The 21,678-nt window shown below is 35.9% G+C and overlaps 2 protein-coding genes across 4 annotated transcripts in view; one reads left to right on the forward strand and one right to left on the reverse strand.

The window, feature by feature from the left end:
• LOC127875319 (BTB/POZ domain-containing protein 7-like) overlaps nt 1-7,304 on the reverse strand; it is a 36,328-nt gene extending 29,024 nt beyond the window's left edge. The window contains exon 1 of one of the 2 annotated variants that reach the window (XM_052420299.1): nt 7,206-7,304. The gene's annotated coding sequence lies outside the window, so the exon portion shown is untranslated. Of the gene's footprint in view, nt 1-7,201 lie in introns of both variants that reach the window. The other variant, XM_052420298.1, reaches the window with a different exon arrangement.
• A 162-nt stretch (nt 7,305-7,466) lies between these two features.
• LOC127875325 (atlastin-2-like) overlaps nt 7,467-21,678 on the forward strand; it is a 45,590-nt gene continuing 31,378 nt past the window's right edge. Inside the window, exon 1 of one of the 2 annotated variants that reach the window (XM_052420315.1) lies at nt 7,467-7,611. In XM_052420315.1, coding sequence (XP_052276275.1) covers nt 7,584-7,611 — 28 coding nt within the window. In that variant the 5' untranslated portion in view covers nt 7,467-7,583. The remainder of the gene's footprint in view (nt 7,612-21,678) is intronic. The other variant, XM_052420314.1, reaches the window with a different exon arrangement.

Here is a 21,678-nt window from a genome sequence, read left to right on the forward strand (position 1 = left end):
AAAAATTTAGGAGTCCGGACAGATTTCAAGGAGGCCAACAATTAAGACAATTTTTTATATATTTTCGGCCATTAACACATGTCAATGATCCATGAAATTTTATTTTTTTATTGTATGTTTTACAGTTTGTTTTTAGATTGAAGTTGTGACTGCTGTTATATCACATTGCAAAATATTTAACACATTCCAGTAATATTTAAGTTAATAATTTACTTAATCATTGTAAGATTTCAACATATACTATTTTCTATTATGCATTATGATTGCTTCATAAACCTCGACATTAGGGTTAAAAACATTCTCGGAGCCTTCTGTTTTGTTAGTGTCATAGTGACTATATATATATATATATATAGGTACATGTATATACATATTCCTATATATAATATATATTATATATATATATTCCTTATAATATTTCCAAGAACGTGGAAATTGGGAAACGCAATTTAATTCTAATTTTATTGTAATTTCATCATTGCGTTTTTACACCATGAAAACATGTTTAGAGAATATTTTGCATAAAAAGCACAATTTCCACAAGGATTAAACCCTGTTGCCATAATCAGTCTCTTAAGTAACTTGCCACAATTTTATCGTAGAGACATGCTAGAGTACAAGGAAGGATCTGATTAGTGTGGTTGGTATGACAATGTCTACAAACTGCAATAAACCACTGAAATCATCGATTGATAGTGACACTGGTCATTCACGCTCAAATGATTCACGGCCGGTCCAATCTTCCAGGGGTTTTTCTGCCTATTTTGGGAAAAGGAGTCTGACCAAATTGGGAATTTTTTATCGACAAAATTGGCCATTTTGGGAATTTTTGCTTCGATTAAACGGCTCATTTGGGATAAAATTGTGAATTTATCATGCTTAAATAATTCAGTGGTTTAACAAATAAATTTGTTTTTATTTCTTATTTTGTCTTCATTATATAAACAGATGCAATATTGGGCATGTTCAACGTTCATTCAAGTACTGCAGTTTTGTTTTTCAGTTACAGTTACACACTGAGATAAGAACTGAACAGTCAAAACCTTATAGCAGATATTTTTGACCAAAACAAACACTGGTTAGTCACACAAGTTATAAGACACTTTATTCTTAAAAAAAATAAAAAAAATAGAAAAAAAAATTGGGGGGAAATTGGGAATTTTTTTTATAATTTCGGTTTGGGATCGGGTCCGTTTGCTTTGAGAGTGCCTCCGTTTTCCAGAGGCGCAGACAGTGCTGAAAACCCCTGTCTTCAGTACCCTGGGGCCATAAAACGTACAATATGTAAACATAATCGGGTATTGTGATGATTTTTACAGTAATGAGAACTGTTTGGCGAAGCTAATTTACTACAGCAAAAGTATCAGTGAAAAAAAACTACCACAATCGTTTCATAGTTTTCATGTCCCACTGTACACGCACGGACAGTGACAGGGAACAAAAATAAATAATTTCAGATTCTTTTGTTTTTGTCCATGTGTTCAAGCAAAATGATTTGTGGCACATTTTTCGGATCAACAAAAGTTCGGACATTGTGATCTTGCGAAACAAAAAAGATTCTTTTTTAATTCAAGGATGATTTCAAAGAAGTCCGACGGCATAGACAATTTTCGGGTGGTCAACTTTCAACGATGGGGCTTGATCATATGAACCACACATGAACTCATTGTTTTCTACAGGTCCGCAAGAGTTAAAAGTTTCTGCACATTTTGACACCCCGTACCAATCATGTATGGTTGTAATGCCGTTTTTTACATCTCAAAATAAGAAACATTTTGTTGTTGTTCGCGCTTGATCACTAAATTTTCAGACGAAACTCATGCGCCTTTAATAATCAATAAGCGTCTCGAAGACATTGAGTTGCCGATTCGCACTTCGCTATTTTCCTACTTTCAGCCTTTTCGTCCTCAGTATTTTGCGGCTCGAATTTTTTTTACAGACTTTTGTCAAATAAACAAGATGTGTTTGTGAAACACTTTGTCCCCGTATATGCCGTTTGACCTTGACCCTTCACCACTCAAAATGTGCAGCTCCATGAGATACACATGCATGTCAAATATAAAATTGCTAGCTTCAATATTGCAGAAGTGACATTACATGAGCAATTTTGACCCATATATTTGACCTTGAAGGATAACCTTGACCTTGACCTTTCACCACTCAAAATGTGCAGCTCCATGAGATACACATGCATGCCAAATATCAAGTTGCTATCTTCAATATTGCACAAGTACTCATAAAATGAGCGATTTCGGCCACATATATTTGACCTCTGACCTTGAAGGATGACCTTGACCTTGACCTTTCACCCAGGGCTTTCCTTAGACCTCAAATCTCAAGAGTCAAGGACTCTTGGGACCATATTTTCAAGAGTCAAAATCAAACTTCTAAGAGTCCTAATAATAACGCAGGAGAGTCAATGATTTTTTGCAATTTAAGCAAATTACTGAGATATAATATATAAAAAGCAACAAATTAAAAGATACATGTATGTTAACATTTATTTCTTACATTGTACAGTCATTAAAACACTATGCATTTAAACTGTTTAACACAATATTTCAATGATTAATAAATACAAAACATGTATTCTAATACAACATTAACTTCATGTATACAGCAGAGTAATATGTCATATGTTCTAAACAACAACTCAAAGAGTAATATGTCATATCATGTCTTACACAACATCTCAGAGAGCAATATGTCATATGTCCTACACAAAATCTCAAAGTTTACATACAAAATATGTATTCTAATACAACATTTACTTCATGTATACAGCAAAACAATATGTCATATGTTCTACAAACCAACAATCATTTGAGCAAATAAATAAATCATTCATGCATTTAAAGAGTGATCTCATTTGGGTGCCCTAGTAAAGAAAAGGTAATAAAACAACACTATGACTACACACACACACACAACTAGCATAAAACCAGCAAACTATCACTTTCTTCTCTTGCACATGTCCTGAAACCTGCGCAGCACATTCTGGGATGGAAAGTCACTCACTGAAATACAAAATGTGAAAAAAAACAACATTTCCGCTGGCTATCACAAAAAAAACAACATACGGGTGGAACCTAAACACAATAGCCTATATAGATCGGTAAACTATAAAAGGAAATTATTTCTACTCACCGATAAAGGTGCCTCCGTATTTAATCCCATCAAAAATTCCGACGCCCTTTAATTATTTCATGTGCCATCTTCACTGAAGACGTGCGACAAACATGCCGTTTTCTATGCCTTCTCAAACGGTCAATTATTACGCCTACATGTATTTTGTAATCAATTAGCTCATGCAAAAATTGTCACTTTGCCACAAGGTCAATTATATTGGTTCTATAGTTATTTTTAGCAACTTTGATGCAAAGCATGTAATTTGACGTTGTAGACAGTACATATGCCAGCATAACTTTCGCGCGTCTTTGAACTGAGCAATCATGAAGTAAAACAGTGATGGGTGCATTCAGCTTTGGAAATACATTTTGACATACTCTGGAAATATCTCAAAATATGCTTTACGGTGTTCTGTGGATATGGATGTTATTATTTTATATTGAATATTATTAAAACTGACGCAGATGAGTCCATTCTGTTTTGGTGGATTTATAGTTCTTCTTAAATGCTCTGAGCTTTTATGAGTACATACGTACAGCTCAGAGGGTCAATAGCTGGGAGTTGGATTATTGCAACTAGGTGGGTTTAATACAAGTCTTTTCCGCAAACAGCTGATAACAAACGCTATGATAAATAATGGAAAGATAATACACGCGCCATCGAACCAGCAGTGTCTTAATTGGTCAATACTAGATTTCTTAATTAACCAAACTCCGCCTACTGGGTGGACTTGTGCTTCGATGATTGGAAACGGGCGTTAACGATTAGCGTGTACTAAATGAGATACTCCCCCCGAGCCAATTATCGCTTAGTCTTAACAACTTTTGATCTCGTTGACGCAAGTCGGTATATTCCCCCGGGTCAAATGTGACGCATGACGCAATTTTCTCAAGAGTCAAAAAGGGGTCTTCTGTAATTTTCAAGCGTCAAAACCCGGGAGCTCGGGTCAAAGGAAAGCCCTGCCTTTCACCACTCAAAATGTGCAGCTGCATGAGATACACATGCATCAGGGTTCCCTCTGGGCTTTCAAAAGTTGTCGCCACTTACTTTCGCCAAATTTAAAAAGTTGTCGCCACACTGGGGCTACATTTGGGCAATGAAGATCATGTTATTATAATACAAACAAAAACTGAGCATTTACAGTATGTTAAAGGAATTGATTTAATAACAGTAGTATTAATAATAACAACACATTTAACATTGTTAATTAAATAAAGGCACATTCAATCAGTTGTAACTCTTGTTGATTGACACCTTCTTAGCAGCCTGAATATGTTGCCACAGTTTTGGTGCTTCAGAAGCTTTATGGTATTCTGAAAATACAAAAAGGGAAATATAATATTAATATAATACTAATAATAATCAATGAATGTGAAGTATATAAATAATATAAATGTGTGCTAGCATATGATCTACTACATAGAGCCCTTAACACAACAGTCAAATAAAATAAGCATTTGTGTATATCAAATGTCAAATTGATTTCCATGTGCTAAACTATGTTTACCTGATTTTTTTAAGGTACATCCGGTAGTGAATGAATTGATAAGTGTTGAGGATATAAAGAGTTCACACAGCATAGATTGTGTGTTGGAAATCATATTGAAGGAAATGAAATTCTGATAAACAACTGTCTTTGTTTAGTTTTTGTTTGTTAGCTGGTGAATAATAGCGGTGGGAACGTTTGCATTTTGAATGAGTCTCAAAATAAGCAGCATCTAATGTTCACTTTCTAAAAGTCGTTTTACACTCTGAACTTGCCATTTTGACGAGTGAAACAGCAATATGTCACCGTTTAAATAGAACCAATAGATGTAAAATGTTTTACTATTTTCTATAATTACACCGATTTTTCTAAAAACAATCGATACTTACCTTTTTGATTGTCATTGTTGTCAATTTAACGGTCTTGAATCTGCTTCGAACACTGTGACAAACACTTCACATTTAAGCGCAAAGTCGGTATATTTCAATATTGCCTTATCTCTGAAGCAATAAAACTGCCGACCAATTAAGATAACTTGCAACAACACCCCAGATAATCGCAATTATCACCATAACATTCCACTTTGCGGTTGTCGGCAGTCAGCACCACGCTCCATTGATTACAGCTGTATCGCTTACACCATGGAAATCTATAGTATTACGACTGCCGTAAAGCGGCTGGTAAACACAGCGTCTTTTGTCATTTTAAGAAAATATGAACGCAGAAAAATGCCGATTTTTTTAAAATCGCCATTTACGAAATTTTGTCGCCAGATTTTGTATTTTGTCGCAATTGGCGCCAATGGCGATCGACAGCGGGAACCCTGATGCATGCCAAATATCAAGTTGCTATCTTGAATATTGAAATATTGCAAAAGTGTACATTAAATGAGCGATTTTGACCCATATATTTGACCTTTGACCTTGAAGGATGACCTTGACCTTTACCTTTCACCACTCAAAATGTGCAGCTCCATGAGATACATATGCATGCCAAATATCAAGTTGCTATCTTCAATATTGCAAAGTTATTGCAAATGTTAAAGTTGGCGCAAACCAACAGACCAACCAACCAACAGACCAGCAGACAGGGCAAAAACAATATGTCCCCCACTACTATAGTGGGGGACATAAAAACTTTCGGGCGGAATGATTTTTGAGGGGCGGGTGGGGATGAGAATCTAGGAATTTATTTTCTATGGCTTTAGAATGGTAGGTATAACAAAGCCAACAAACTGACTCAAAACCAAGCACTTATAGCAATAACCCTTCACGACGCCTGCATGATTTTTATGAAGGCATTTACTGCCTACGGGTGCCGTCGCTCATTTAAAGTTTGCGCTCTAATTGGTCAATATTTTCCAACAGAACGACGCTCCTCCTTTAGGCAGGATTTATCTGATCATACGAGTGTTAAAGCTTCAACCTCCACTAGGATATACAACTCCTCATCCAGTGAGTCTGATGTGGATAACCCTAGTGAGTTATGTTGCGTCTGTGGCCAAAGGAAACCACCAGCAGGGCAGAACATATAGGTTCTTTTTATATATAAGTGGGCACACTGTGTTGGAATGAGGTGGGGTATGCCCTGTAAGCATTGGGTTCATATTCCTCATTGCAGAAATACAAAGGTTGCACGGCGCCACAGTGATTTCTATTGCCCCTGCTGTTCCTCACCAGCTCACCATGAAGAATAAAAACTGTTGGGTATTTGTAAAGGGTCATAGTTGCAAACATTGTTAACATTTAATTTCACATTCAATTTATAATAGTTTCATGTTATTGATCTGTTGGTACAGTTTTTAAATATTTTTCTCAATGAAAATCATCCCATTCAATTGCTTAATATATAGTGTACAAAAAACTAATAGTAGCTTTTATTTGGCCTTTTATACTGTGCCTCTTTTGTGTTAAACTATGTGTAGGTCAGAGTTCATGAAATTGTGTACTATGTCGTGGACGCCGTTTTAACGGGTTTTGAAACATGACTTTGGAATTTCCTTCGTTTGTTTATGGACAACAGGAATTATAACTTGCATCTTACCAGGAATAAAAGGAAATTGCATTAATTTTTGCAGTAAAGAAAGTTTAATCATATAATCTGTTGTTTATTGATATAATGGTCAAATGCATTTCTCTATCACGAAATTACACGACATGAGGATACTTAGCGAGAACGGAAGCGAGACAATTCACCCCCAAGACAATTCATCCCCAGAAGAAAATTCACCCCCCTAGACAATTCATCCCTGCTCCCTGGACAATTCACCCTCAGATATTTTTTTTGTTTTCTGTTTGTTTGTTTAGGATTTAGTAGCTAGAACTTATGTTTTTATACAAGAAGTCACATATCCTTGAATGCAAATCCTTTATGCATATGGTGTAATCCTATTAATAAAGAATTAATATTCATTAGATCGTCAGAGTAAAAAAATCTAGAAAGACTATAGACGTATAGTCTAGATAGTAGATTGTCAACATGATTAATAGAAGTCACAGCAACCATGAAATAAGCAATTGTACGACAAAATAACCAACTTAGGTCTGTGGTAATAAGCAGAAAATCTTCATACGCAGTCAAACATACAAACCAAAATATTGTCATCATAGCGTGATCCAAGATTTAACTGAATTTCCACAAAGTTCATCAAATATGACACTTATTTTTTAACAGGAAGTGCAAGTAGTTATGCAGAGAATAAATAAATCCTGGATTTTTTTTAAATGAAATTTTATTTTATAAAATTGAAGAAAATATATTTGATTCTTATATTTCAAATAGCATGTTGAATAAAGTGTCATATTTGGCTTTATTTCTAAAAAGTATACATTACACGTATTATTGACCAATCGGTATTGAGATCAAGGTGTAGGGCCTACTTTGTATCTTATACGCACAACTAGACAGATCATTTTTGTTAAATACGAAACAAGCAATCGAAACATTCCTTGGTTGACGCGAAGCTGAGATGTATGATTTAGATAATAAACCACCAGGTACTTTATTCTGTATAAAAATCAACACGATTTTCTATCAATAGTGGCGTGTAGAGCTGCTTAATGTTTCGCTCCCTGGCGTTTTCGTACCATCACTTTGGGTCTAGTTGACACTTAACACAAAATTCAGATAATCTGCTTCTTACCATTTAAAAACTTTGTCTTAACACATAATCGCAAACATTTATGTCATTACTATTAATTTTAAAAGAACAAAACATATAATTGTTTATTGCTTGTTTAATAATAATTATGGAAAATTATGAAAAAATTTAGTATGAACTAATGTAGGCTAAACCTATAGACAATAAATCGTCTGCTATATTTCTGTGTTTATACCAAAACAAACACAGTTACTTGAATCACCAGCACTTTTTCTTTTTAGATGTTTCCCTGATAGCTTTCTTGTCACGTTCTATGTGGGACTAAATACTATTGTATGCAGTGCTTTCCACAGGATTTTGTCAGGCGCCCCGGGTTGATAAGGGTAGTTCAGGAGGAGCGTCCGCTCCTGACGTTGATTTTTTTTTAATTTAACGTGTCAATCGACGTTCTGTGGTGCGTTATAACTCAAATAAAAACAGCGTCAAAAGACGTCATTTGGTGCGCTATGACTCTTCAATAAAATCCCCAGTCATTTAAAAGTATATAATATATTGTTTAATTGTTTTAAAACTTTTCCGCATAGATAGGAAAATCCCGACTCGAACGAGTCCCCAATACATCCGTTTCAACCCGACTCTATTACTGTATACTTTCAAGTTTCTATTTATTACCCGATAATCCTGTTTATTCCGATTTTATAAATCACTTTCTGGTAAATACTGACGATAAAAGCTCTCATTTAATTTTTTAACACAAACCTTGCCGTTTTTCTATTGTATCAAATAAATTTTAAGTGACTATTTATATTTTACCCTTTATTTATATTTTACCCTTTCCCGCATAGATGCGCATAATCCTGTCTCGATCAATTCCTTAATATATCCGTATCAACGGTACCTTCTATCTATTACTGCATACTTACTACTTTTCCAGTCGCTACTCATTACCCGATAATCCCGTATATTCCAGTTTTAAAGCAAATTCAGGTAAATATTTACGATAAAAGTGCTCAAGAATTAAAAAAAAAAATTCGCCATATTTTCTTAAGTATCAAATAAATTTTGGCATGTGTTACTATTTAAAGATGTAATGAAATATCGTCCAATCAGGGCTTTTTTTTTCCCACAGAACACGCGTAAATCGCCTGACATGATGTTGATGTTTTTATACAGCACAAAATACATCCTTACTTGCTACAAGTAAGTAATTGCTTACCACTTGCAATTAATTTCTCGTATTAATTATGTGTCATGAGTAACACTTGTTTACAGTAAAAAGGTGTGATGATGATGCCCGAAACCGTCTTTAATGTACTGTTCTAGTTACCGGTTTTATATTACGTGAATGGTACAACTCCTTGCTAATCAAGCTGCGATAAACTTCGTGCCCGACGTCAATCAAAAATAATTGTCGATAGTTAACCCCGCCCTCATTAGCATTCGCGTAACTGATTGGACGATGAACATCACAGTTTGACGACTGGGAAGTTACCTGAGAGTTTCCTGTGATACATCCTTGCCAGCAGAAATGACCGTGTAATGTGGCTAGAATAATCAATAGCATAAATGACTGTGTAATGTGGCTAGAATAATCGATACGTGCGTCATGCTATCTCCTATCAGTGGATTATCTATGACCCCATGTGGTGTTTATGGCGATTACATGCAAAAGTAGGTACCAAGTGCTCTTTTAAAACAGGGAATAATTGATACACGGATAAAGAAACCTTGATTTTCTTGATATTCTCCATTTTCTTTTACTGTAAAAATACACTGATCGGAAAATTTCAATCGCCCCGGGGACTCTGATTTAGAAATTCAAGCGCCCCGGCAAGAGGCGCTTAAATGGCCTGGGGAAAACCCTGGTATGCTATAAATATAAACAAGGGATATAACTGAAAAAAATCCTACATCAGTACATGATGCCACAGTCTGAAAAGTGCCACAACTTCTCACCCAACAGCAAAACACCACTAAATAAACAGTTCGACAAACGCCTCTTTCAAAATGCCTTTGACATGATAGTGTTTTTCTCAGGATGGCATAAGGTCATGGCGCAGTACATTCAAAAAGGGCATTTTAACACACAGTTTTGTCAAAAAAGGGCAAAGCGTTATGTGAAAGCGTGAAAGCCTGTTTTTGAGAGAAACATTTAATTGCATCCATGGCAGTTGGGGAAACACATGAAAATATAAACACACTCCAAGTGTAATTGATGTACAGTACACTCCACGCGTTTTCCCAAAAAAACGCGCTCCCTCCGCGGGGTTTTTTCTGCTAGCGAGTGTTCATGCGGCGTTGAGAGAGCGAGGTGAACTCGATAAAACGCTCGGCGTTACGCCGCGTTCGCTTATTCCCGCGCCGTGTATTACTTTAGCCTAGTCGGTAAATACAGACAATTTCCGTTCTTATCAGTGACCGCCGCCCAATGCCGCGTAAGCAGTGTGCTACTGGGCATGCCAAAAATTAAAACATTGTTATAATAAATTGTTTAAATACTGTAGTACATGTATAAAAAAAATTAATACGTATAAAAATTATGTTTTTAAATTCACAGGTACCGTAAATCTACGAATATAATACGCACTTTTTTACCTGCCGAATTTTTCTTCAAGTAGGGGGTGCGTATAATATACGAGTTTAGAGCAGAACAAAACATTTTCTGTGCAAATTTTCAACTTAATCGCTGTTATTCGCTTCGCGGCAGCCATTTTGAACTACACCATTACATCAAAGGGTTGCAACAGGGCTCGCGCTGTCGTTCGCCATTTGAGTCATTTGCGAAAATATTGAGAATTTGGCTCAATTAAAATCTTATTTGTGAAAATGTGAAAATCTAGTAAAATTTCATTGAAAACATCCGCCATTTATATCGGACTGGTTTTCTATATTTGTCTCTTTGTTTTAATGAAAGTGTTCGCAATTCGAACAGTAAACGAAACCCGGTCTGTACCCGATTATGAGACATTGCTTGACCTTATTGTTATTGAAGTGCGCATGGTAGCTGACCAATCAACATTGAGCTCGCTTACACATGAAATGACGTTGTCGAATGAAACGTGAGAACGGGAGGAGCTATAGGATAATATTGGGTCATCCATGCGCAGACACTGTATACTTTGAATACACAGTTAATATCGTCGTCTGCCTACAAAATAGCAACTGGACGCTAAGTCGTATAAAGAGATTAGCAAATGAAAAAAAACAACAACTGACAATACCCGTAAATAAATATTTCTTAGCTGACCACTATTTAACTTTCTACCGCATATTTCCCATATCTGAAGTAAAGAGTGGTAATTTAATAATTAGTTTTATGATGCTAATTGAGTCTATTACACCTGTCTGTCGATTGCCGAATTAAATTAAAAGGTGATAATTAATTAATTTGTTTTTTAATTCCAAACTAGCCTTAATGACAGCAGCGTATTTTAATTAAAGAGATCATGAAAAACACGAGCGGTTTAATTGTATTTTAAGTTATATTAAAGTATCGAATTTGTAACTCAAAAAAAGAAAAAGTAATTCATCTAGACAACTATAAAAACGGAAGTAAACCATTTTGTCTTCTGATTACTTTATTATTATTATAATTAACATCGTCCCGAATATTGTCAAATTGAATTAAATGTGAAAACAAAAAACAGCGTCTCTGCTTCTTTCTTTTGTAATCATGACTGCTTGACCCGGATGTCAGCAAGGGGCCCGTGTGTTATCGGTAACAATCAATGGTAATATAAACAATAGACAGAGATATTTATTATGCAACTGTCATAACAACAGCACTATAACACATCCCGATCAATATACCGGGGTAACAGATAGTTGACAACACCAAATTGATTTGCTATTTTCACAACACAAAAATATATTGACACATTTTTTCGGAAATGGCCGATTTCGGACACTGATTTTTTTAGTGCGTATTTTACTCGGATTTTCAATTTTTACCTATAAATTTTGAACAAACTCGGGGGTGCGTATTATGCACGAGGGCGTATTATATTCGTGGATTTACGGTACGTCTACAATATGAATGAATAGAAGACATTTGACAAATTAATATTTAAATCATAACACATATAACACAAGAATAAATGTTCCGTAAAATTTCCAAATGAGAATAATAATAAGTTATCCGAAACACACTACGATTTGTAATGTTAACACGACGTTTACAAATGCTTCCAATATACAATCATCATGTATATTTCCCGACAAAAGCGCGCGAAAATTATGCTGCAATGTACAAGGTCAAGGTATACTCCTGCAAAGCGTGCGTGTATTGATTTTTTTATACAAACTTTGTAGCGCAGAGAACATTGAATTTTGTTGATTTCGGTTAAAAGATTCTTTGGTATTTTTTAACAAAATTATATCGCGAATAAGTTGATATTTCCTCCAAAATAATTTCAAATCGAACACGCCGAATCTTCATCGTTACGATATTTTAGTTGAGTAACTATTTTAACAGTAATTGTAATGTAAACTGATTAAAGAAGACATCTGGGTGGAACTGGATTTTAAGTGTTTGACGTTATGAAAACACACCAAGCTTGTCTACTGATCTATTGTGTAGACTGCTGTCTGCGGTGTTTTGACAAAAGGGATTAACATGTGTGAATGTCACTCTGCCGATTTGGTCCATAATTACTGGTAAACATTGTTTTGAATGTCGACGCAACAAGAATACAACTGTGAATATTAAATGCAACTATCAACTCAATAGTTACCACCTTCTTTTAGCAATCAATTGAATAACCTACCTACACAGAGAAAACTAGAAATGGCGCGGCAGAGGCCGACGCGTATCCCCACGCCGAATGTTTGACCTAGGTGTGCCCCAGGGTTGGTAATGGGGCCATGCATAGCTGAGATTGACCGTATTGTCATAAGAGAAATTCATCATCAATTAGAAGTGAATTGGTGTAGAAATGAAGAAGTTATAGTAAAAGGCAATTTCGGGTGGGTGTGACATATGTGGGCAGGGCGCCCCAGGGTTGGTAATTGTGCCATGCATAGTTGAGATTGACCGTATTGTCATAAGAGAAGTTCAGTATCAATTTGAAGTGAATTGGTGTAGAAATGAAGAAATTATAGTAAAAGGCAATTTTGGGCGGGTGTGGTCTATGTGGGCGGGGCCCCAGGGTTGGTAATGGGGCCATGCATAGTTGAGATTGACCGTATTGTCATAAGAGAGGTTCAGTATCAATTTGAAGTGAATCGGTGTAGAAATGAAGAAATTATAGTAAAAGGCAATTTTGGGTGGGTGTGGTCTATGTGGGCGGGGCGCCCCAGGGTTGGTAATGGGGCCATGCATAGTTGAGATTGACTGTATTGTCATAAGAGAAGTTCAATATCAATTTGAAGTGAATCGGTGTAGAAATGAAGAAATTATAGTAAAGGCAATTTTGGGTGGGTGTGGTCTATGTGGGCGGGGCCCCAGGGTTGGTTATGGGGCCATGCATAGTTGAGATTGACCCTAATGTCATAAGAGAAGTTCAGTATCAATTTGAAGTGAATCCGTGTAGAAATGAAAACATTATAGTAAATGGAATTTTTTGGTGGGTGTGGCCTATGTAAGCGGGCGCCCCAGGGTTGGGATTGGGGCCATGCATAGTTGAGATTGACCCTAATGTCATAACAAAAGTTCAGTATCAATTTGAAGTGAATCCGTGTAGAAATGAAAAAATTATAGTAAATGGAAATTTTTGGTGGGTGTGGCCTATGTGGGCGGGGCGCCCCAGGGTTGGGAATGGGGCCATGCATGGTTGAGATTGACCGTATTGTCATAAGAGAGGTCCAGTATCAATTTGAAGTGAATCGGTGTAGAAATAAAGAAGTAAATGTAAAATAACCTAAACAAATGAGTGATAATTTCTGACGCGGCCCACCCCAACCGCTATAACTTTTGACCCAGGGGTCAGATCAAAATTCCAAATAGTGCAGGGTCGCACATATGCTCATAGCTACCATGTGTGTAAGTTTCAAGGTTCTAGTGCTTTTAGTGTAGGAGGAGATAGTGGCCAGGACGGACAGACAGACAGACGGAAGGACGGCGGAGATAACCACAATATCCCCACCTTTTTTTCAAAAAGCGTGGGGATAATAAATGCATTAGCGAGCAGAGAATTGACTTTGTTCCGACAATAAAAACCATTCCTTATGCATTCGTTGAACGTGTTTACTTGAGTAAGTTATGCCTTTAGACAGGAAGCGGCTTTTCTTTGATATCGTCAAACTGTCAATTCACACAGATTTGCGAGATGTTTAAGGTCATTTGTTTACATGTTCAGTATAGAAAATCACCTTCTAACATGAAAACTTCGGATTAAATTATCAAAATAAAAACAATGTTGCAAACTGTGTTTATATTTATTAGTAAGTATTAGTTAAAAGACGACGTTTTGTGTGTCGTAAATCAACGAGTTTTCTATACAACAACTACTTCTACAACCACGTTGGGATCGATCTATCTTGGTTGTTTTTTTTTATTGTAAATATTATACTACATGTACATGTATGTACTTGTAAATAAAATTAATTTTATTTGAAAATCAGGAAGTCAAACAAAATTAAATTGATCATTATCTCGTAAAACGTGGAGTTTCCCCGGCGTTGCCAACGCCGAGGGCTGCCGCGTCGGCTTATCCAGGGCTCGAATTTAACTTTTTTTTCTACTTGCAAAACATTGCGAGCAGCTTTAATACTAACTCGCAAAATCAAAAACATTCTCGCAAATATTTGTTATTTATTAAGTTCTTTTTCCCACTTTTTATACGCCCGTCTATGACGGGACGTATTATGGTATACCCCGCGTCCGTCTGTCCGTCCGTCCGTCTGTCCGTCCGTATGTCTGTTAATGTCGTACGCTACGTCAAATATCCTTCGATGGATTTTTTTCAAATTTCAACACAATCTTAATATTGATAAACCCTGATCCCCTTTCGTTTTTGACGGAATTCTGAATTGTCGTTCCAGAGTTATGGGACTTTGTTCGTCAAAATTTCGTGATTTCATTGAATGTCCTACTGTAGCTATATAAAAATGTTAAAGTTGTTATAACTTTGGTATGCTTGGACCTAGAGTCTTGAAACTTGACATGAAGGTTGGCCAGAACTAGTAAGTAACCACTGGACATTTCAAGGTCATTCATTTGAAGGTCAAGGTCACTGTGACCTTGAATGTAAAAATGTTAAAGTTGTTATAACTTTGGTATGCTTGGACCTAGAGTCTTGAAACTTGACATGAAGGTTGGCCAGAACTAGTAAGTAACCCCTGGACATTTCAAGGTCATTCATTTGAAGGTCAAGGTCACTGTGACCTTGAATGTAAAAATTTTAAAGTTCTTATTTCATGTTATAACTTTGGTATGCTTGTACCTAGAGTCTTCAAACTTGAAATAAAGATTGGCCAGTACTAGAAGATGACCACTGGTCATTTCAATGTCATTCATTTGAAGGTCAAGGTCACTGTGACCTTAAATGTTAAAATGTTAAAATTGTTATAACTTTGGTATGCTTGGACATAGAGTCTTCAAACTTGACATGAAGGTTTGCAAGCACACTTAGATGACCACTGGTCATTTCAAGGTCATTCATTCTAAGGTCAAGGTCACACAAGGTCACTGTGACCTTAAATGTTAAAATGTTAAAATTGTTATAACTTTGGTATGCTTGGACATAGAGTCTTCAAACTTGACATGAAGGTTTGCAAGCACACTTAGATGACCACTGGTCATTTCAAGGTCATTCATTCTAAGGTCAAGGTCACTGTGACCTTAAATGTTATTGTTGTTCATGTATCCTACCGTAGCTCAAATATCCCCCGATGGATTTTTTATACGCCCGTCTATGACGGGACGTATTATGGTATACCCCGCGTCCGTCTGTCCGTCCGTCCGTCCGTCCGTCCGTCTGTTAATGTCGTACGCTACGTCAAATATCCTTTGACAGATTTTCTTTAAATTTTAACACAATCTTAATATTGATAAACCCTGATCCCCTTTCGTTTTTGACGGAATTCTGAATTGTCGTTCCAGAGTTATGGGACTTTGTTCGTCAAAATTTCGTGATTTCATTGAATGTCCTACTGTAGCTCAAATATCCTTCGATGGATTTTTTTCAAATTTCAACACAATCTTAATATTGATAAACCCTGATCCCCTTTCGTTTTTGACGGAATTCTGAATTGTCGTTCCAGAGTTATGGGACTTTGTTCGTCAAAATTTCGTGATTTCCATGCTCATGTACTTATAAAATAAACCATGTATTCAAATACAAATAAACTGAAGTAAAAAAATGATTCAAAGGGTTATTTATTACCTTACTACTTCATTGGCGAACGACGGGCGTATCATGCGCTCATGGCGCAGCTTTTATTTAATGTTTTCGTAGAAGGATTTAATTTCTGTTTTTTTTTTACTCAACGGTTAACTTTGCTTTATCTTATTGCTTATATTGTTATTTCCGTCTGTGGGCAAATAGAAACAAGTTATTTTTCGCTTCAACGCCATGGCTGTTCAAGTTCAATGAACACGTGTGAATAATCGAATGTTTCACGTTCTATGTACCAATACCATCCGTGTATCTGTACTATAGTATACCAGTCTACATACAAGGTGCGTGCTTAAGCATACGGGTATTCGGACGTTCTATAAATTGACATACGGTTTAGCGTTCACGACGTCGAACGCATTAAGCAATATTACTATTTTTTCACTATTTCTTTACTCGCAAAAAATACGAGTGGCTTAAAACTTAACTCGCAATCGGTATTTTTCACTCGCATTTTGCGAGTGTGCGAGTGTTAATTTCGAGCCCTGTTATCAGTTTTGCCGATCGTTAACTGCCGCGTCCAAAATCATGCAAACGCCGCGTCTCGTGGGATTTTCTTAATCTCCCTTCAGGTCAATCCCCGCGGAGTATGGAGGGAAATTGGGGAAAACGCGTGGAGTGTACTGTATTTACTTAACTTTCAATGTCTTCCATTTCAGTTCCATGCTGTTTCAGTAAACTGTTCAGCATGACACACATAATAAAGACACATATGCATATGAATCTGATTAACTAGATTCAATCAGATCCACTTACATAAATATAAACCAATTTGTTTGTCTTATCCCATTTGCTAACGACAATCTTGTCAGATGTTTTAACTTTGCGAGTAAACTGAACGCCAATTTTCACCTGTTTCAGTGACATACATGTACATCAACTGTTTAGATTACTAATCATGTTGTTCGTATCTAAAACGTTTGATTCATCGTTAATTATCACAGGCATTTTATTAATGCCCAATAACGTTACGATGTCCATCGTTAATTCGATTTATTATTTGTCGTTTTTGCCAAGAGTCACAATATTGTCCGCCATCTTGTTAAAATGATGTAAGCGACAGGTGCGCATAGCAACCAAAAATCATATATCCTCGAGTTGGGTAAGTTTGTGATAGTTAAATGTTAATAAATGTGTTTCAAAATAATATGGTGTCGGGTATGTTTTCCTAAATTAGTGATGACATTCAATATGATTTTGTTTAATAAGTATATTATGGTATAATAATTGTTTCAGTAGTTACTTTTATATCTAAAAGACCATAACAATTAAGATACAGATTGTTTCATTTGAATTAAATCGTGTGTAGAAATAACTGCTTTGATAATACTGTATTATGCATTAAATGCACATTTTCCAACAGGATTTTACTCTGTTTTCATCTTATGGCTGCAAAGTAACTATCCACGATTTTATCGTGGAGGAGTACACATTACGGACCAATTGACATCTCGCTTGGACGATGATCGCTCTGCCCACTTAGTCACGTAACTTATCGGTTAGAAAGCCTAGACAAGCTAACACCAATGTGGCTTCTTTGCCTATAGATTGCCTATAGATTACACGATATTCCAGATGATTTTTATGGACTTTTTTCACCCCCTATAACACTGGTAAAAGGGGTTTGTGTCATATATTTATTATGCAAATGCAAAACAAATAAGTTTATAAAGAACATTAGCTATGTATAAAGGGGATTTTCGCTACTATAAACACACTCCCAAACGCTTGCGCGCTTACCGAAATATAACCTGTTACTACGTTTAATGGACGTGCATGTATTTGTAATAAATTAACACATCAACACTGGTATTTACCCATGTTATTTATGAAAATACTAACGAACCATTTTGTCAACATGTATTTGACACAAATAGCGCTTTATTACTGGAATTTCGCTTCTGTTTTAACGCTTTCTGACGCCGAGCAGGTACCAAAATATCCCATGTTAATACGTATACAAGTCATATTAATAATATTAAATATTGCTTATAGGACATTTGTCAATATTTTAATTAGGGATGGCAAAATTATTCGAATATTCGAATAATCGATTGAATGGTCAGCATTCGAATAATAAAAATGATATTCGCATTTTGATCCAAACGTAATTTCACCAATATTTAATGACCTGCGAACCGCTTACTAAAAAGCAACCGAAATCACCTGCGAGTAACATGTTTGACGTGACGTTCTTCGTGTCAAACTGATAACGCGGCCCGTATCAGTGTTGATTGCGCAATGCAATATACAAGCTCTAAGAAAGGCCCCGACTGTTGTTTGCCAATGGAGTGCCAATCAACGGTTTCAATTGACTGGCGAATAATAATTAAGTTTTGTGATCACAGTATGTACAGCCATTAAAATGTGTGAATTACTCAAATCGCGCAATGCAATATACTTACGATAAGAAAGGGCCCGAACTGTTGTTTGTCAATTAGGTACCAATTAAGGGCTTCAATTTACTTGCGAATAATAATTTAGTTTTTGTGATCACAGTTTGAAAAGACATTAAAATATGTGAATTTCTCAAAAGTAACAGATGATATAAACTAAACAATCATCAAGGAATCATAATTCAAATCTGAAAATGCCACCAGCCCCTTCTGCAGTATGGAATTCTTTACACGGTCTGTGGATAAGAATACCGCAACGTGTAATGTGTGTAAACTTAGTTTTACATATACGCGGTCTGCTACAAATCTGTGGAATCATTAAAAAATAAAATTCTATGACACGATGTTTTTCATTCTATTTGTGCCCGATCACAATATCGGTCATAGTTTTAGTCGACAGCGATACAATTTTTCGATAGCAACGTTAATAAACAGCCTCGTATTTAGCAAACGGATATAACTTACAAACCAATGGAAATTAACACATAACAAGGTAAAATCAATCCAGCCGTTTTATGCGAATATTCGAATATTCGATTGAATGAATTTGCGTACATTCGAATACCGATATTGGTATTCGATGCCATCCCTAATTTTAATTGAAAGTGCAGAACAACAAAACAATGGCATCGATACGTTTTTATTAAAATAGTAACATGAAATAGTTTTCACTTCTTTCTGATATGAAAAGCGATATATAACGTTGATTTCGTTAAGTAAAGCAAATACCAATATTCCCTATTAGTTAACATATACACGTTATATAATTCATACTTAGCATTGCTTATATGACATTTTAGTTTCTGAAATAAATGAATTTTTTATAAGGGGGATTTTTGGTAATTTTTAGCTCGGCTGTTTTCGGAGAAAACCCGAGGTATTGTCATAGCCAGCTCGTCAGCCGTCCGCCGTAGGCTTCGTGCTAAAACCTTAACATTGGCTCTAAAATCAAAGTGCTGCCACCTACAACTTTGAAACTTCATATGTAGATGCACCTTGATGAGTTCTACATGCCACACCCAATTTTGGGTCACTAGGTCAAAGGTCAAGGTCACTGTGACCTCTAAAAAAAATTATCTGACAGGCTTTCGCAGCCGAGCGTTGGCACCCGTTATGCGGTGCTCTTGTTGGTATTAGTTCTACACATTGAAGCTTCCACTCGCACTTGTAAAGACCACATTGCGTTGGAAATTGTGTAAATTAAATTTCTCTTATATATCTATCTTGATACGGACTGTCCGAGTTACGTAAGCCTAATTTACGAAGTTTCTTTATATTTAATTTCCTATTTCTTCAAACAAAATAAACATAACACATTGAATAAATGAGAACAAGGCATTCAGCTTGTCTAGAAAATGGCAGACAGGTTGATAGCAACCGGAGCGCACGGTTTATCGATCGCCGATTGGTCGATGGATATTTAGATAAGAATATGATTGACAGTTGGCAAGATGTCAATTAGTGTACTTGGTTTTACAGGCGTTTTCTTCTATTTAAAAGAGGCGGTATAACGGACTTGATCCCAAAGCAAATGGACCCGATCCCAACCTGACATTGTTAAAAAAAATCCCAATTTCCAATTATTTTTTTTAGAAAATTGTGTCCAATGATTATTGTCCCCTACCGGTGAAACCGGAGGGGACGTATGGTTTACACTCTGTCTGTCTGTCTGTCAGTCAGTCAGTCCGTCACACTTTTCTTGATCCTGCGATAACTTTAAAAGTTCTTAATATTTTTTCATGAAACTTGAAACATGGATAGATGGCAATATGGAGATCATGCACGGCATTTCATTTGTTCCTACGTCAAAAATTCTGGTTGCTATGGCAACAAATATAAAAAATAATATTTTTTTACTGACAATGGTGGAGTTCACCGGTAGGGGACCATATTGCTTGGCAATCTCTTGTTATATCTAAATTTTATTTCATAAATCTAACAAAGTATATAACTATAATTCATATTTTTCTGTCCTGAGGCCATCCTTAAAAAATTGTTTGTTTGGCATAACCCGACCCAGGTAAATTTGGGTGGGTAGGTCGGTAGGGATTTTTTTTTTTTTTCTGACATTGAACTCCGACATATACCAAACTGAAAGGTTATTATCAAATAAAGCTCCAAGTCTTCTGCCTCATGAAAGGAAATTGGTAAAGATTTTTCTGCACCGCACGTGTATTCGTAAGTCTATTTTTTTGTATAAAGAACATCGAAACTATAATATAATTGACAGAAATACTATATCCGAAAACGAGAGTCCGAAAAATTGTACGCATTTTGCACATGAAATAAAATGTGCATATCGTTTGACTACAGAAAATGAAAACAAGTAACCTAGCAAATACGTAATTAATATACTTTTTGGTTTACATATTACTTTACAATAGCATAGTTTGTGAGTAAAAAACAACAAAGTAATTATAACATTTTAATTTCAATCAAGAACAAAAAGGTGTAACATCTTCGACATGTAACTTATTATTTAATTATCATCCTTTAATTCAGATCGATACACGGTACAAAGTTGTAAAGTGATCAGCTTATAAATAATTTATTGAGTGTTACGCTTCTTTTCATTTGCTTATTTTTTATACAACTTTTGCAATCGGTCGTTATATTGTAGGCAGACGACAATATCAACTGTGTATTCCATTATCTGCGCATGAATGACCCGATAATACCCGATAGCGAACTCAATGTTGATTGGCCAGCTACCATATGCGCTTCAAAACGTTCATGGAAACAAAGAGAAAAATAGTTATAAAAAATGATCCGGATTAAAATGGCGGATGTTTTCGATGAAATTTAACTAGATTTTAGCATATTCGCAAATTATATATTTCTTGAGCCAAATTCGCTATATTTTCGCAAATGGCGAAATACATCGCAAGCCCTGTAATAGTGAGCATTTATTCCAATAATAACACGTTCGCAATGCTCGCGCTGTCGCTCGCCATTTGCGAAAATATTGAGAATTTGGCTCAAGAAAAAAATCTAAATTTTGAAAATGCGAAAATCTAGTAAAATTTCGTTGAAAACATCCGCCATTTTAATCCTGACTGGTTTTCTATATGTGTCTCTTTGTTTCAATGAAAGTGTTGGCAATTCCAACAGTTAACAAAACCCTGTCTGTACCCGATTAGACATCGCTTGACCTTATTGTTATTGAAGTGCACATAATAACTGCCAATCAACATTGAGCTCACTTACACATGACATGACGTTGTCGAATGA

The sequence above is a fragment of the Dreissena polymorpha genome, chromosome 3 (assembly GCF_020536995.1).
Source record: "Dreissena polymorpha isolate Duluth1 chromosome 3, UMN_Dpol_1.0, whole genome shotgun sequence".
Classification (NCBI taxonomy): domain Eukaryota; kingdom Metazoa; phylum Mollusca; class Bivalvia; order Myida; family Dreissenidae; genus Dreissena; species Dreissena polymorpha.